This window comes from Peromyscus eremicus, chromosome 14 (genome assembly GCF_949786415.1).
Source record: "Peromyscus eremicus chromosome 14, PerEre_H2_v1, whole genome shotgun sequence".
Taxonomy (NCBI): domain Eukaryota; kingdom Metazoa; phylum Chordata; class Mammalia; order Rodentia; family Cricetidae; genus Peromyscus; species Peromyscus eremicus.
The window spans coordinates 79,746,624-79,764,371 of NC_081430.1; the positions used below are offsets into that span (position 1 = coordinate 79,746,624).

Below are 17,748 nucleotides of genomic sequence, written 5' to 3' on the forward strand. Positions count from 1 at the left end.
AGCCTACTTGCGAAAAGCAGAGACTCTGGAGCGAGGTACATCTGGTTTAAAGTGTTGGTCCATCATTCCCTACCCACAAATCCATGGGCAAATCACTCCATTGCTCTGAGCCTGTAATCCCTCCTCTGGAGAGAGCAAATAACACTATTAGACTCACAAGTTGCCAGAAAATCAAATGAGTCTTTAAGAGCTTCAATAAGTACTCAATGGCTACAGCAGTTTTATTGTTTTAGAACAAGGTCTTACTATGTAGCTTAGTCTTGGCCTGGAACTCTTAATCCTCCTGTCTCAGCCTCCTGAGGGCTAGGATTACAGGCGTGCACCACCATGATGGATTCTGTTAGTGCTAATAAAATATGCCTGTAGAAGAGACTCTCTCTCCAAACAGAATCTTGCTATTTTTAAGACAACTTTTGTCACAGATACATTTTTTTTTTCAGAAAACCAATGAGCACTTATTTAACATGGATTTTGTTCCTGCAAAAGATTTCTTTAAATGTCTGCTGCTAGGTTAATACACATTTCTGACTCCAGATTGGTACAAATAGGACCTTCACAGAAGCCTCTGTCTAGCTCTGTGAGTAAAGTTCCACAGGGTAGACTGTGTCAGCAGGGTAGAGCAGCACACTAGATGTGAGAACTCAGTGTCTCCCAACCTAGCAAGTCCACAGAAACATGTCTTTATCATCTATGAGTCAGGAAATGTGGAGCACAAACCATAATGGAAGAATTAGTCTATAGAGCCACAACCAAAACCACGCAAAACTACACAGCATTCCGTCCTTCCAAGAATAAGTTAGGACAGGAAAACGTAAGTCTGTGAGTATCCAAAAAGCAGGCTCTACTTGTACCTGCCACACCAACCTCAAATTTATTGTAACGCTCCTCAGTAGTGTGCAGCTGCAACAAAGGATGTACTAATTAAATGATGATGATGATGGATCTGGAGGGGTTTCTTAGTGGTTAAGAGCACTTGCTACTCTTGAATAGAACCCAGAATCAGTTCCAGCACCCACATGCTGGCTAATAACTATCTGTAACTCCAGTTCCAAGGGATCCGACACCCCCTTCCCATCTCCATGGGCACTGGGCATGCACGTAGTACACACATATAAATACATGCAAAATGGGGCTGGGGAGATGGTTCAGTGGTTAAGCACACTGGCTGTTGTTGCAAAGGATCCTGGTTTGATTCCCAGCACCCACATGTCAGCTCATCACCATCTGTAACTCCAGTTCCAGGGTATCTAGCACCATCTTCTGGGTAATGTGCACCCCTACCCCCCATAATAAGGTAAATCTTTAAAAAATAAATAAATACATGCAAAACACTCACACATATAAAATAAAATAAATACATCTAATTTAAAAATTTTTGTAAAGGCAAAATGATGATGATAATCAGCAACCCTGTATGTTTCAGGATACCTTGCTTTTTTAAAGGGCCTTGCTATGTAGCCCAGGCTGCTTCAAACTTCCTATCCTGCTCCAGTCTTCTGAGTGCTAGGATTACAGGTGTGCACCCGCACACTAGACTCTTGTTTTCCTTCAGATTTTCCTGCAAAGCTGGAGACTGAGCCTACAGTTTTGCACATGCTAGGCAAGCACTCTGACACTGTGCCCCTCTGCCAAACCTATCATACTTCGTTTTTGGTTTGTTTATTTTTTGCTTCTTTGTTTGTTTTCTCTGTGTAGCCCTGGATTTTCCTGGAACTCATTCTGTAGACCAGGCGGGCCTCGAACTCAGAGATCTGCCTGCCTCTGCCTCCTGGAGTGCTGGGACTAAAGGCATGTGCTACCATGCCTGGCACCTTTCCTGATACCCTGCATGTACAGGGAGTATGGCATTTTACAACATCATTCTGAATCCTTGCAAGGATGTAGGCAAGTATGAGCACTACTTGGCAATCGAAGAAAGTGAAATCTTAGATGGGTTTAGTGGTGTATATATAGATGCCCAGCTCTAGACACTGGAAAGCAGGGTAAAAGACATAGGTCTTCCATAGAGAAATTAGTGAGAGGTACAGAAAAAACAAAATGAGGACAGGATACAGAGGTAAGCCACAACAGACTTACCAGGGCACAAAGAGGAAACCCTAAACCAGACCAGAGTGGGAAAAGCAAATAACCTTTAGCTAATTCCTGACTGCGAAGTGACAGAGGAAAGTCAGAGCTCTAAGGATAAGGGTCAGCACGTAAAGATGACCAAGCACAGTTTGCTCAGAAACACTCCAGATTATCTAGCACGACTCCAAACAATGCACCAGCCTATGTACCAAGGCACTGAGTCTGGGGGCCTACAAATGGCCCCCTGGGGTGGTCCAGCCATCCGGCTTTACTCTGTTAAGACTTCTAGATACTGTCACTTTCGTTATGAATCTTGACAGGGAATGGGCAGCTGTAAGGCTTGTCTTGTCTCTCTACTGGAGTTAGATTTTAGTGGGTAGCTGATGAGAACATCAGGTACTCATCAAGCCTACCATGGTTTTAACTGCCATGCATTGTAGTTGGTTGTTTGCCTTTCTATGATTCCTGAAGAGTGGGGACAATGTTAATAGCTTTGAATCCTCGGATGCTCGTGGCCTCTCACTTGGCATAATAGGTGTCTATAGATGGATAACTGTAGCTCCTACCTCTCATCAAAGAATCTTCTTTTTGCAATAGATGGAGACTATTACAGACATCTGGTCAAAACGCAGAGTAAGTGACTATGGGTGTCCAAGTGGTCCATCTCCAGTACAACCCCTACACCTGAGACTCAGGGAACAGTGTGAAAAAGGAAGCAGAAAAAGTCTAAGAGTCAGAGTCCCGGGACACCTGCTGCTGGATAGTGTGTCCTAGACACAGCAGGGCAGCTACAACCATGAAATCTCAACAATATGGTTGCCTAAACAAGACATGCACAATGACGCCAGTTGACGTGCCCAAGTGGATGGGAAACTCTCACTCCTAGATGAAGAGCTAGAGTCAATCAATGTCAGCTGAATGAGGGAGAATTGGTTTTCTTCAGGGACAAGCCCCCAGACAGTTATCCAATCCCAAGTCGTCAGCCCTAAAAACATGTATATATAAGCAACATTAAATGGACTCAGTAGGTTGTGTGTATAAAACAGTAATAATTTAAACAGAGTCATAAATTTGAGAGGGAGTGGGAGAGACATGTGAGGAGCTGAAAAGGGAGGGGGGGTGGAAATGATGTAACTATGGTACTCACGTACGAAGTTCTCAAAAAAAAAAGGACATATGAGTTGTGGTGTGGATGAGGCAGGTGTGCATGCACGGTGGGTGTGCTACCATAACCCCTGAACACCATCAAGAATTATGCTATCAGAGTTGAGGATGTGGTTTGGTGATAGAGTATTTGTCTAGTATATACAGACCACAGCTTCCACCCCCAGCAGGGAGAGAGGGAATGAAGGAGGAACGGGAGGACAGGGTGGAAATAAAGAAAAACTATACTTCTCCCAAACCTTGACTGTGACTTACCCAGACAGTAGTCACACTTGGAAGCTTTTACCAAGCAAAGATGATTAGTGTCTGGGCCCTAAGTACAGTGTGTTTCAAAGACCTAAATATGCCTGGTTTGTGTCCCGGCATCCCTTCTCCGGTGGTTTCCCACTAGGCCTCTCTAGGCAGCCAATGAAGAAGTCTCAGGCCACCTGTAAGAGGGAGGAGTCAGGGCTCTACCCCCTGCAGCATCAGTGAGGGAAGCTCTACCCTGCTGGGCTGTTGGTCGTCTGTGATCTGCTCTACCTGGAGGCATAAGAGTTGAGGAGAGGGAGGAGGAGGATGGAGACCCGTGTATGGCCGTGCATGGCACACAGTAAAAATTAAATACGTGGCACTTGCAGGAGTAAAAGAATCAGCTTTCTACAAGTTCCTAGACGTGTGTCCACCCTTGCAGGGAGCCCTGTTGGATCTGCCAGTCAATCATTCTGGCAGAGGCTGCACTGGAGCGAGAGCATACAGTTGGTGATGTGTTTCCAGTACATAAGCGTTGCTGTATGAATAGCAATGGACAGGTATTTTCCTCTGGTAAACACGAGAGATCTTTTAGAGCCATTCAGAGTATGCTTGAGTGGAGGGGGAGGGCCCACATAAAGGAGGCAGTAAACCGTGTCTTCAAGAAAATTCCACAGCACAGGAGCTAAGAATGCTGGAAAGAGGCAGGCATATTAGGTTTTCAAGCTGCAGTCATCCACCAGACTGGAACAAGGGCTTATACGTCCTAGGAGCAATTTTATTATTAAAAAAAATTTACTTAATTTTTTTTAATTATGGGGGAAGGAAATGTGTACTTGTGAGTACAGGTGTCTCCAGAGTCCAGGAGAGTATTGGATCCTCTCCAGTTAGTCACTGGAAGTTTTTAAGTTCCCCAACGTGGATGCTGCAAACTAAGCCTGGATCCTCTGCAAGAGCAGTATGCACTCTTTGTTTTTGTTGTTGTTGTTGTTGTTGTTAGTTTTTCAAGACAAGGTTTCTCTGTATAGCCTTGATTGTCCTGGAACTCACTCTGTAGACTAGGCTGGCCTCAAACTCACAGAGCTCTGTCTGCCTCTGCCTCCCAAGTAAATGCTGGGACTAAAGGCGTGCACCACCACCACCTGGCCAGTATGCACTCTTAACCACTGAACCATTTCTCCAGCCTCCCTGAGGACAATCTAAGCTACAGAGTCATTGGTTGTGCTGTCTAGTTTTATGTCAACTTGACACAAGCTAGAGTCATCAGAGAGGAGGGAGCCTCAATTGAGGAAATGCCTCCATGAGATCAGGCTGTAGGTAAGCCTATAGAGAAATTTCTTAATTAGTGACCCATGGGGGAGGGCCCAGCCCATTGTGGGTGGTGCCACCCCTGGGCGGGTGGTCCTGGGTTCTATAAGAAAGCAGGCTGAGCAAGCCATGAAGAGCAAACCAGTAAACACCACTCCTCCATGGCTTCTGCCTCAGCTCCTGCCTCTAGGTTCCTGCTCTGCTTGAGTTCCTGTCCTGACTTCCTTCCACGATAAACAGTGATGTGGAAGCATAAGGTGAATACACCCTCTCATCTCCAAGTTGCTTTCTATTTCACCCCAGCAACAGAAACCCCAACTAAGATACTGGCAGACCACGTGACAATATTCAAGGTATTTTCCTGGAAGATGTTTCTCAATGGTCTGAAGCTCACCACTCAGCCTGTCCTGTTAAGATGTCTCCCATTACAGCCTCTTCAACTGGCTTTCACCAGCAGTGATTTTAGGGACAAGACCCAAATCTCAGACTTGTTAACAGGGTATTTGGGTAAAAGCTGAAAGAGTCTTCCCCCATGGAAGACAAACAAGCCCCTCGGTAGCCCTGTTCTTTCCTGACTGCCACTTCTATCACTATAAGACCCTAAACCAGGTGCTCACACTCCCTTCCTGCCAAGAACAGGCATGGAACCTGGTGAGTCTGTCCATATCATAGCAGCAGCAGCAGCAGCAGCAGCAGCAACAGCAGCAGCAGCAGCAACTGAGTAAAGAACAAAACCTGAGAGAAGCGAGACAGGAGAATACGCACGTTATCCTGTAAGGAGAGGGAAGGGAAGGAGAGCATGCCCAGTAGCTGTGACTCAGGGGTCCCTGTTCCCAAGAGAGCTTTAGCTGGACACACAGTAGCCAAAGCTGCATTTGGTGTCTTCAGAGCCAAGTGAGTGCAGGCAAGGGGACTGGGAGCTGTGTACAAGTGAGTGCAGGTAATAGGACAGAGGAGCTGTGTACATGTGAGAGCAGGTAATGGGACAAAGGAGTTGTGTACAAGTGAGAGTAGGTAATGGGACGGAGGAGCTGTGTACAAGCGAGATCAGGTAATGGGACAAAGGAGTTGTGTACAAGTGAGAGCAGGTAATGGGACAGGACTGGGGAGCAGTGTACAAATGAGTACAGGTAATGGGACAGAGGAGCTGTGTACAAGTGAGAGCAGGTAATGGGACAGAGGAGCTGTGTACAAGTGAGAGCAGGTAATGGGACAGGACAGGGGAGCAGTGTACATGTGAGAGCAGGTAATGGGATGGAGGAGCTATGTACAAGTGAGAGCAGGTAATGGGATAGGGAGCTGTGTACAAGTGAGTGCAGGCAATGAGACAGGACGGAGGAGCCGTGTACACCATGCAGACTGTCTTCACATCAAAGACAAGCTTCTGGCTATGGATAAGCTTGGCCTCCTTTCCTGCAGACTATAACACAGAAGTAACTGCAGCTCAGATTAAACCACTGGGACAAAGACAGGAAGGGAACCCGGAGGACCTGGGTCTCGCAGGGCACAGCTGTCCAGCCAACCTGGGCTGCCTGGACCACTCCTTGAAGCAGAAATACACTTCTCTTATGGAAGCTTCCATATCGATGGGTCTCCTTGTCATACCAGGTTAATTAATACACCAACGAGGCCTAATTAGCATCAGTCTCACCAGTGTGTGGTGAGACAGTGAGAGTGTTAAGCCGCAATGGGACTGCTGTTTTTAGAGATCTGTAGCAGTGAACTATCAGGTCAAACACTTGACAAGGAGGAAAACTTACTCCCAAGTAGGTTCTTCACTCTGTAACTAACATACAGCAAGATGAGAATGGATATACAGAGTACCAAATAACTCCGAAAGAAATTAAACAAATGAGAACGTCTCACATTTATGGACTGAAAAACACTATCTCTAGGATGTCCATAGTCCTCCAAATAATTCACAGGTTAAACGCAATTCCTCTGAAAATCCTAGGTGTCCACTGAGGCGATGGCACCTATAATCCCAGTGCTTGGGGACACAAAAGCAGAAGGATCTGGAATTCAAGAGCATCTTTGCCTATTTATCTAATCTGAAGCCAGCAGGTGCTATATGAGGCCAGTCTTTAAAATAATAATAATAATAATAATAATAATAATAATAATAATAAAATCCCAGTTGCTTATTTTACAAAATTAACAAAATGATGCTAAGATTTATAAAGCATTAGAAAGCAGAATTGGAGGACTCTCATTGCTAACTTCAGAACTTACTACAAAGCCACATGTTTATCAGGACACAGTGATACTGGCTTACCCTCAGACCTTACCCACAGACACAGACATGTTAACAGAGAACTGAGAGCCCAGGAACAAACCTCCCATGTCCCATGCGATGTTTCTGGCAAAGATGTCAGAGTGTTTCCACAGGAAGGGAACAGTCTCTTCAATGTGTGGTCCCGACACAAGTGAACAGATACAAAACTATAAAGCTTGGCCTCCACCTTACACCACATGAAAATCAAGTCAACATGGATCAGAAACCCCAGGGTGAGAACCAAGATTATAAAATCCCTAGAAGGAGACAGAGCTAAGAATCTTCACAGCCCTGACTGAGGCAATGCTTCCTGAGGCTGACACCAAATGTCAGGCGAGAAGAGAAAACTAAGAACCACTTGGGTTTCACACTACTCTACTGAGAATTAGCCAAAAAATACAGAGTGGAAAAAAAATTTAAATCATGTATTAAAATACATGCAATAATAAAAATATTTTAAAACTCAAAAATAACAAAAGACAAGCCAGTTTTTAATTGGCAAAAGAGTTGAACAGAGAGGTGTCCTGAGAAGATACACAACGCTCAATGAACACAAGAAAGACTCAACTTCAACAGTCATTCAGGAAATGCAAATTGAAAATGCAGTGAAACCAGGCAGCGGGCAGTGGTGGCACATGCTGGCACACGCCTTTAATCCCAGCACTTGGGAGACAGAGCCAGGCGGATCTCTGTGAGTTTGAGGCCAGCCTGGGCTACAGAGTGAGTTCCAGGACAGGTTCCAAAGCTACACAGAGAAACCTTGTCTCGAAAAACAAACAGCCCACCAACCCAGTGAAACACTGCCTCACAGACTAGGTACAACTCAAAGAGCTGCACCAAGTGACAGATGGAAGTGGAGAAGTCAGTGGAATGGACCACTGTGATTTCAACGGAGCATCTGTGGACAAAACGTTTTGTTAGGCCCTCAAAAACTTACACATCTACTTAAATGCATGAAGGCACATGCTCAAGTGAGCAGAAAACACACAGTCGCAAAAGAATTCATGTGTCCATGTCCACAGTAGTCTTATTCATAACATCCCCAAAGAGAAAAATCACTATCACGTAATGAATGAGCAAGTGAGCAAACATGGCCTGCCTGTATCACGGAATACTAAAAAGCCGTAAAAGTGATGCATTTCTAATGAAGCTACCACATGGGTGGACTTGTGATTACGTTAAATGTGAGAAGTATGTGACAGAGGAACACAGTTTGTGTGAGTCCACTGGTGTGAAATGGCCATGGGAGTCTAACCCGGAGACAGCAAATAGGTCAGACGGGGAGAAAGTATGACAAGCAGGAGGCATGGGGTTTCTCATGCCTCCTCTTTTGGAAACAGTGATCGCAGTGGGTTAAATGAAGGCCTGAACGATATCTGTTGATGTTCTAGAACTTAGAGTCCACAAGTCGACTGGGGTCTCCTCTAGGATCTTTAGGACAGGGCCCTGCTGTACCTGTTCCACACTTTTGGCCTCCAGAGCTATGAAAGAGCAAACCTCTGTGGCTTTAAATCATCTGGTGTGTGGAAACGTGGTATAGCAGTGTAGGAAGCAGCTAACAGTAGTGGATGACGCTCAATTTACTCGTGTACTTCAGCTTGTTTAGGTTTTGTTGGGTCTTTGTTTCTGGTTTTTTTTGTTTGTTTGTTTTTTGAGACAGGGTTTTGCCTATCCCAGGCTGGCCTCTACTAGCTGAACCTCTGATCCTCCTGCCTCCACCTCTAGAGTACTGGGATTACATACCCATACCACCACACCCAGTTCTCTGGTGCTGAGGATCGAAATCCAGGGTCCTGTGCACACTAGTCCTGTCCACACTACTCTACCCGCTGAGCTACATCCCAGTCCTGAAGTGAGCGTTATAAATGCTAACAAGTACTGACCTACACACTTTAAAGGGTGTGCTTTATGATATACAAATGATATCTCAAGGAAGTCACTTTAAAGGAAATACACATGTATAGAAACATAAACACACGCACACGTGCCTACTCTGTCATGTGAGAGGAAGCACTGGTCCTATGCTGAGGTGCACTGATAACCCAGTCTTTTCTTGTACAGGTGAAGGTGTCACTACTGTCTTTCAGACAGGACAACGTCTATCCTATGGCAGCTCATCCTCCCTCAATGGCAACATGATTTTTTTTTTTTAAATCTATGTCCTTGTGACCTCTTAGACTGACACTTGCTAGTAGAGACAGCTGGCCATGTCTAATCTGTAACTCCACAGCTCTTAGGGCCTGCTGGGGACCCATCTATTCCCATTTCTAGATGAACGTCCAACATACAGAGTCCTGAGTAGAAGAATAAATAGATAACTGGAAAGGATAATTTCCAAGTTATCAAGAAGGACAGCACAGAGTACGCATTGGCTCAGGAGCTTACAGGGAGGACACCGGGTTAAGTTCACCTTGAGTCCAGCAGTAGCAGCTGCTGAAGCCCAGCAATGTGACTGAGCCAAGCTACTGCTTGGTGTAGGGTGACTTCCCACCCTACAGGTCAGAGACGGAAGTACATGGTGCCCCTAGAATCTGCTGACCTCTCCTGAGGAGCTATCTACCACATAAAGTGCCTTCAGAGATGAAGCAATTGCCACAGCATCCCTTAGCAACACAGAAATCAGTACAGATTATTCAAGGGGTCATCCAGACATACTTGGGGTGCCTTAGACCAATGCAACCTCAATCACAAGTTCAGAAATGTGCAGGCAAAGCAGACCTGTCGGGAACTCGGAGGTTGCACCTCTGGATCTTACCTCCACACATCACTGCCTTTGGAAAACATGGAAGCACGGATGACTTCGGGCGCCATCCAAGCGTATGTCCCCGCCGCGCTCATCTTGGTGGTCCGGTGCCATTCCCGAGCCAGGCCAAAGTCAGTGATCTTCAGGATCTTGTTACTCAGGTCTCCATTCTCCACTTTCTGCAGGATCAATACTGACGAAGAAAGCAACACAGAAGAAGACAGATAAGCATTAATCACAGGGCCTCCACCATCCCCCCGCCACCTCCTGCAGGCTCTGCTCTGCCATCTTGCGCAGACGGCAGAACCCACACCATGTTCATTCCACACCGTGTACTTCTGCTGGCATCATCTCAAGTGCCCACAATGCCCTCACAAGGCAGGCATTCCAGGCTGAACATCCCTTACCCAAAAAAAAGTTTAGAGGTAAAAGTCTACAAAGGTGCTTCCAAATCTAAAAGGACCCCAAGTTCTGAAACTCTTCTGGTCCTACCCATTCAGGATTAGGGGAACTCAGCCTGTATTGCCCTCTTTGTGTCACAGTTCAGGGCTGGATCCCAGGCAGCCTGATTTGAGAGCCTGCTCTCCTGCCGCAGAGTGACTGACAGAAGAGCTGTGAGTCATAAGGACTCTTTGAGGAGCAGCCACCTGGGTTATACCCCCTCACAGGCCCCAGGGACTGGAGATGCATGTTGGACTTTCACAGTTTCAGATACAGTGTGCAAACAGCATCTGTGACCCCCTTACAAGCATATCCCACCTACCTTCTGACACAGTGACACTAACATCATCTACAAAGTTCACGTTCGGGAACCATACAACTGAGTTACAGTATATATACATACATACATACATACATACATACATACATACATATATATGTATATACATATATATATGGCAAAAAATAACCCATCCCCACTCCCCCCAAAAAATGCGTGTTTTAAGTAAGTTTATCATTTTGTATTGGGCCACACGTGAAGCCCATATGCTGTGGGTTGGACACCCCTGACACTCTTAAGTAAGTCTGCCTATTGGGTCCTGGAGATTTCATCATAATCCAGGGAGGCCCCCCACAACCAAGTGAGAAATGGCTGATGAGCTGGGGAGGGTCAGAGGCACACACATGCACACACACTCATGATATCCTCAGTGAGCATGCTCAAGGAGGATGAGCTGGTGCAGGGAGGACTCCAAAGCACTGCAGTGTGGGAGGCAGCCTGGCTCTCCTAGGGAGGCAGCTGAAGAAGCCGCCTCACCCATATGGTGGTCCCAGCCATAAATGTAACCTGGTGGGAGACAATCTAGCTAAAAATCACCCCAAACGTAACTGACTAAGGTGCCATACTGTACACTCTGCCAAGTGGGGGACTAGGGAGCTGTCTGGATAAGTGCAGGACAAACCTCCTTGTCCTAAGTGGGATGGTTCAAAAGCTTTGTGTGAGCAAAGCTCTTTAGCTGGACACAGCCTTGCCTGAATCTGTGTCTGTGGGAGTTCAGAGCAAGAAGGAAGGTTCCCTCTTCACTCTGTGAGGAAGAAACCTGCTGGAGACAGTGTAGCAACTACATTTTAAAAGGGATTCAGCTGGGCCTGGGAAAAAAGTAAAAACAAGTTAACTCTCAGCCCAGAGTGCCAAGCTGACCTAGAAGTTTCTCACTATCCTCCATGTGCTATAGGGCCTCTGAAGTAGGCTGTACCGAGACGCCTCACTCACACTGCAGACCCTGACAACAAAGACCCCTCCACAGCTAAAGAACAGAGCCTAGGATGGCAGTACTTGGGTCAACTTTAAGGATGGGAGGGGGTGCTTCAAGACACAGCCACACCCCTCTTCTCCACCCCTACTCCACCCACTGAACTGTCACATCTTGAAGGGATAGGGGCCAAAGAGCTCCAAGTCCTACGTGCTGCTCAGAAAAGCAGCAGTATGGCGGGATTACCAGTAGCTACAGAACTGGAGGCTGGAAAGAAAACAACCCCACCCTAGACCTAATGGACTAAGCGTCCCTCCTCCCCACACCCTCTCTACTCCAGACACATCCCTCCACACCCTGGCTTCCCCCACCCAGGAGCTTGAGCAGATACAAAACAAGGAAAGAAAAAAATCCTTCCTCTCCATATTTAGAGACAAAACAAAACAAAAACAAACAAACAAACAAACAAACAAAAAAAAAATAACCTTTCCAGAATCTTCCAAGGCAGAAACAACAGGAAAGTAGACATTCAAATAGCCAGGCGACTGACACTAAGGAAATTCCCCATTCCCATTCTAGAGGTCACCAGCCATCGACTGTCCTCAGAGAGAGTGCCTCTCCTACACACCGAGTGAGGTCCAGGCACCCAAAGCCCTGGGTGGTGGGAACAGGGTAGAACAGGGAGAAAGATGGCGTTTCCTATTAGTCTGTTTGAGGGCTTAGATGAGATGTAAGACTGATGGGGCAAGATTCAGCCATGGACTGCCCGTCTGCATGGAGTAGGACAGCTAGCTACAGGTCAGTTCTACCTGCTCACCGCCATCCCACTCACCTCCTACTCAGCTGACCTCACATACTTGCCCCTTTTGGACTCCACGACCTAGGGTCCTACCCTCATCAACAAAGAGGGACTACAATCTGAAACCAGTCTGCCACCTCAGCAGGCGGTAGCAGGCTACCACGTTCTGACGTACTAGTCTACCCAGCACCAGCACTGGTACACTTCACATGCTGTCGGACACTTGTCAGTTGAGATGAAATAGGAAACATACAATCAAGCACTGTACAGCCAACGATCCAGTAGAGTGCGGCTCCTCCACGGCACTGCATGGCTGCCACCTGCATCAGTTCCAGGACATTTTCATCGCCCCAAAGGAAGTCCCGTAACCACTAAGCAAACAGTCCCCATTCCTCTCTCCTCCCAGGCATGAGAAACCACCAATCTGCTTTTGACTTACCGATTGTGAATACTTCATAAGATAGAATGATATGGTATGATATCTGTCTTACTTCACTTAATGTTTTCAAGGTTAGTCACATTATAGCTTGATAATACTACTCCATAGTAATACATTCCTGCTATATACGTAAATAGGACAGCTGCTCATTTGGGATCATGCGCTGTGTAACTGAACATGGCTGCTTACTAAAATCATCTTTCGGAATCCTTTAGTCCTCTCTAAGATGCAGGGGGATGACTCTCCCTGTTATATCCAGTCAAAAGAGAGGTGAAAAGATTAGGTCAGTTGTGTCTGGTTGATGAGGGGTTGGGGGGGACAGGAGCAGAATCCACACCTCTCACCTCATAACCTTGTTCTCCACATCTGTGCCATGTGGTCCAGAGATGAGAAAGAAACTCTGTCTTTAAGGCTTAACTCAATTTCCTCAATGCTATGGCCCACTAATTCGTCTTCTCTGCTATCCCAATGCTACTCCTTCCTCAGCAGCCAAAACCAACTGCACACAATTCAATAGGTCACACGTCCAAATACTCCCTGCTGGGGCATCTAAGTGTTTATCATCTTTTCCTCTAGAATGCCATGGGATCTGATTCCCGGAGGATAAAAACCTCATTCTCTTCTAGAATCCATGATACCCTGCTCCAGGAAGTACACACAGGGTCAGGCTCTTGACAAGAACCCCCTCCTGCCTAGCCAGTTACTGACTGAGATGTACCCATGCATTTTCTCTATTGCTTCCCCATGTTAATGTTGAAAAGTGTTGGGGGATGATTATGCAGAGGAGAGCAGAGTCAGAGAAAGGAACACCTTGGCCGGGGGGTTCCCCAGTGATGCAATGCGGGGTGTGGGCTACAGAGGGAGGGATAATTTGGAGATTCTGCCTGCAATGGCTACAGCAGTTACTTGGCACCCTCTGGCCAAGATACCCGACAGGACCAACCTAAGGGAGGAAAAATGTACTCAGGTTCTCTGCTTCAGAGGATCTCAGTCCACACAGCGAGGAGGGTACAGTGCCCACTGCAGAGGACTGAGCGGCAGTGGGTCCTGTCCTCATGTCACAGCCCAGAAACGGAGCTACATCTTTTCAAATCCTCCCCCCTCGGCGACCTACTTCTGACAGCCAGGCCTCATGTCCCAAAGGTTCTACCACTATCTGTTAGTTTGGAAATGGGTTTTATGGACTAGTTCTCCAGCCTTAGAAATAAAAAAAATTGTATTTATTTGTGTGTGTATGTGTGCATGTGCATGTCTGTGTGTATGTGTAGAGACATTCATGCTACAGCATGCAAGTGCAAGTTGAAGGTCAGCTGCAGGGGTCAGTTCTCTCCTCCCATGATCAAACTCAGGTCATCGGTCTTAGAGGCAAGCCCCTTCACGCTCTAAACCACTCCAATCTCCTTCTCTTTCCTCATCTACTTGTTTTTTTCATATTCTTTGCTCCTCTTTTCTTTCTGAGCTATGTAGCTCTGTCTCCTGATCCTTCAACTGTGTTTTTACTCCCCATCATGGTTTCCTAAGTTGTAAAAGTTCTTCCCCATTTTCTCACTGGTATTTTGGGGAGAGAAGTACAAACGCTCCCGGGTGGCAGCTGCTTCTGTAGGACGGGTCTAATGTCTCCTCCCTGTCTCTTGTTTGTTTTCCAGCACTGTAGCCTCCTGAAGGGCTTTTTCAGCCTCTGCTTTAGTCTGTAGAGGTCTTTGCTGAGTCAGGCTCATCCTTGGCTCGCTGATGTGATTCAGCACATAGCTGTGCGTGTGTTCAAAAGGGTGTACCTTAAGTTTTAAAGGGACACACTGAAATATTTACACGTGAATCGACAGGGTGTTGGTGATTTTCAAAATAATAAAAGGTGGGAATGAGTGGAGGACAGAAGGAAGAAGAGCTATGAGTTGGTAAGTGTTGAGGCTGAGTACAAGAGGACTCACGGGCCATTCTCTTCATATTGGCACGTGTCTTCCACAGGAAGAGGCAGAGGGAAAGAGGGAGGAACGGAGACACACCACAGTGTCGATGCTTCTTTTACCTAAAGGAGAACTACCCCTGAGCCTTAGCAAGGCAGGAAGAAGAAAACAGCAGCAGACATGGACCCAGGATGTCAAGTCCTAGCGCCACCCCTGTGAAATCCTCTCCAGGACTCCATTTCTCTACCTGACATTCTCTAAGTCTGTAATTCCCTGAAAGCTTCATCAGTCTTCCCAGGACTCAGCCAAGCTCTGCCAACTGTCTTGAGATAAGAAGGAAAAACCTAAGGGGAGAGTTAGGGAAGATGACTCTGCACCAGAGGAAAAGCTAAAAGTCCATGCTCTCGCCACCGCAGCCTTCAGGGTGCCCAAGGTGACAGCGGAAACATTTCATTCCTGCACCACAATGCCTCCAAGGGAAGAAGACGAATGATCTAGAACCCCAGCCACAGCCAGGAGCTACAAGTGCCCACAGAGCTGCTGCTAACATGGAGCAGTCCCTCTGCCCTGACTCAGTAAGAGCCCAACAGGAGAGTGGCCAGGGACCACTACCAGGCAAACAATACAGCCAGGGCACGGCCCCCAGACTCTCCCAGTCCTGACCCTCTGCCCACTCCATCCCTTCAGGCACGGCCAAGGGAGACCAGACTTGCTTACTGGGCAAATGATTCACTGCCTAGACTCCCTGACTCCAGGCTTCAGCAGAGGTGTGGTGCTGCCTGAGCACGGCACAAGACGCCAACAGCATCTGGGGCCCTGGTTGGGTGTATGCTCTCAGCAGAGTCTCACCGGGTCCCACCTGCACAGCCAGCAAAGCTGGGCTTCCCCACAAGCATTCAGGCCTACAGAGGGGTGCAGAAAATGGAGTCTTTGGACACTAAAGAACCACCTCCTCTTGGGATACAAGAGGGAATCAAAATGGACAGACGAGTGCAAAGCCAGGAATACTTAACACAAAAATGATCTTTCTCCAGGTCTCAGCTAGAGCAAAGCTGAACTGTAATGGCCTCTCCTGCGTGGACCACAAGGTACTGGATAAACATGTGTCCTGACTGAGTATTAAAAAAAAAAAAAAAAAAAAAAAAAAAAAAAGCAAGCTAAAACAGAATGCTTCTTTTAAATCTCTTCAGCACTGGGCTACAAATACTTGTTATAGGACCTTCCATCAGTCATCTAAGAATCTATACTAATGATTTCTAACTTTTAAAACTATGTCCTTTCTACTTTAGAAGATGTCTGTACAATGCTGCTTATAGTGTGCACTGACTTAGAAGAGAAAACATAGCCACAGCTAATGGTTAAGGCCCCTCCACCCCGCTCAGGGCCAGGTTCCGCACTAAGTGATTTATACCCATCACCATCTTTAACCCTCTCAACAAACAGGAAGGCAGGTGTATTAATAAGCCTACTTTCAAATATGGAGCCTGGAATTCAAGTAGGCTGGTCCACAGGAAAGGCAGAAGCCAGACATAACAGAGTCCTCAAGCAGGGCTCCAGACTACTGTGCTATAGTGTGCAGCCCTAAGAGAAGACTTAGAGGGAGTTTACATTCATCAATACACCACCACCACCTATGCACATTTGAAAACGAGAAGGAGAAATATCCAGGCTTCCTATAGACACATAGAGCTGTTCCCTTCAGGGGAAACCATTCACTCCAATGCTTTAACCAGAAACTAGGTAAACAGAAGGCAGCACATCCCAGCCTCTACGACAGCTGCCTGCCTGCTGCCTTCTCCTACCCATGCGGGCATCCCTAGGCCTCCAACTCCAGAGGTGCAAACAAATGAGAGAGAGAGAGAGAGAGAGAGAGAGAGAGAGAGAGAGAGAGAGAGAGATCTAAGTAAGGGTTAAAGCAGAGCTTAGAGTCAACTCTGTCAGTGAGAGAAGTCAAACTGAAACCAAAGCAGAAATGGACTGTGGCACTAGCGGTCCTGGCAGCCTGTCATGGAAGGGCTGCGATTAATGACAGGAACAGCCTGAAAGCTGTGACCCACCGCCGGTCACCTCGGTTGTTCTCTCTCCCCGCACAGTAACAGGATCCGCTTACACACAGTTCCAGAAGGGCACGGTGACTTACAACATAATGCAGTCTCCTTGCTCCAAGGAGAGCCAGTTAACTAATGAGTGGCATAATGCTGAGGGCCTTTGGCCCTTAACCTTCATCCATGCCTACACTGTGTGGCCTGGAAGAGGACAGTGAGAGCTGCCATCTAGGACCATCAAGCCAGGACCATACCCCAGAGCCAGCAGAGTTGGGGATGGAATAGAGGTGTTGTATCCGCCCTGTTAGGTTTCTATTGTGATAAACACCGCGGCCACAAGCAATTCGGGGAGGAAAGGGTTTGTTTCATCTTACAGCTCACAGGCCCTGATGGAGAGGGTCAGGGCAGGAATCTAGAGGCAGAAACGGAAGCAGAGACCAAGGAGGAGTGCTGCTTACTGGCTTGCTTTTCACGTCATGCTCAGCCTGCTTTCTTATACAACCCAGGACCACCAGCCCCTGGGTGGCACCACCCACAGCAGGCCAGGCCCTCTTCAGGCCAATCTGATGGAGGCATTTTCTCAACTGACATTCCCTCTCCTAAGATGACTCTATCTTATACCAAGTTGACAAAAACACTAACCACAAAAGTAGTCTTTGCTCCCCTCTAAAACATCATGAGTTTGGCCTGCTGTCTACTTGTCTATCTACATTCTGGTCTTCAGAACTTCCACCGGAACATCCCATTAAGCTCTGTATACGGCACCTGCAGCCTACAGCTTCAAACTCTTCCACATTGCTCCCACAAACCAGTTTCAAAGGCCCGAACTAAACAGGCAGGCCCGTGGCAGCCACAGCTCTGTTTCTCCAGACCAATGCTCTGTGTCGTCACTTTCCTCACTGCTCTGTCAGAATGCCGGACAGAAACAAGTCTGGAGGAGGCTTACCCTGGTTCATGGCTCAGGGGATGCAGTCCATCACAGTGGGAGTACAGGGCATGGGGTATATAGGATCAGCACCCAGGAAGCACAGAGCTAGCTAGGGCAGGAACCAGAAGTAGGCGGTAACTCTCTAGCCCAG

General features: G+C 47.1%; 1 protein-coding gene across 1 annotated transcript in view; it reads right to left on the minus strand.

Moving 5' to 3' along the window:
* The window catches only part of Map3k9 (mitogen-activated protein kinase kinase kinase 9), a 75,802-nt gene that overhangs the window by 20,657 nt on the left and 37,397 nt on the right, over nt 1-17,748 (minus strand). The window contains exon 3 of the mRNA XM_059279552.1: nt 9,801-9,981. Within this exon, the coding sequence (XP_059135535.1) occupies nt 9,801-9,981 (181 nt within the window). The remainder of the gene's footprint in view (nt 1-9,800; nt 9,982-17,748) is intronic.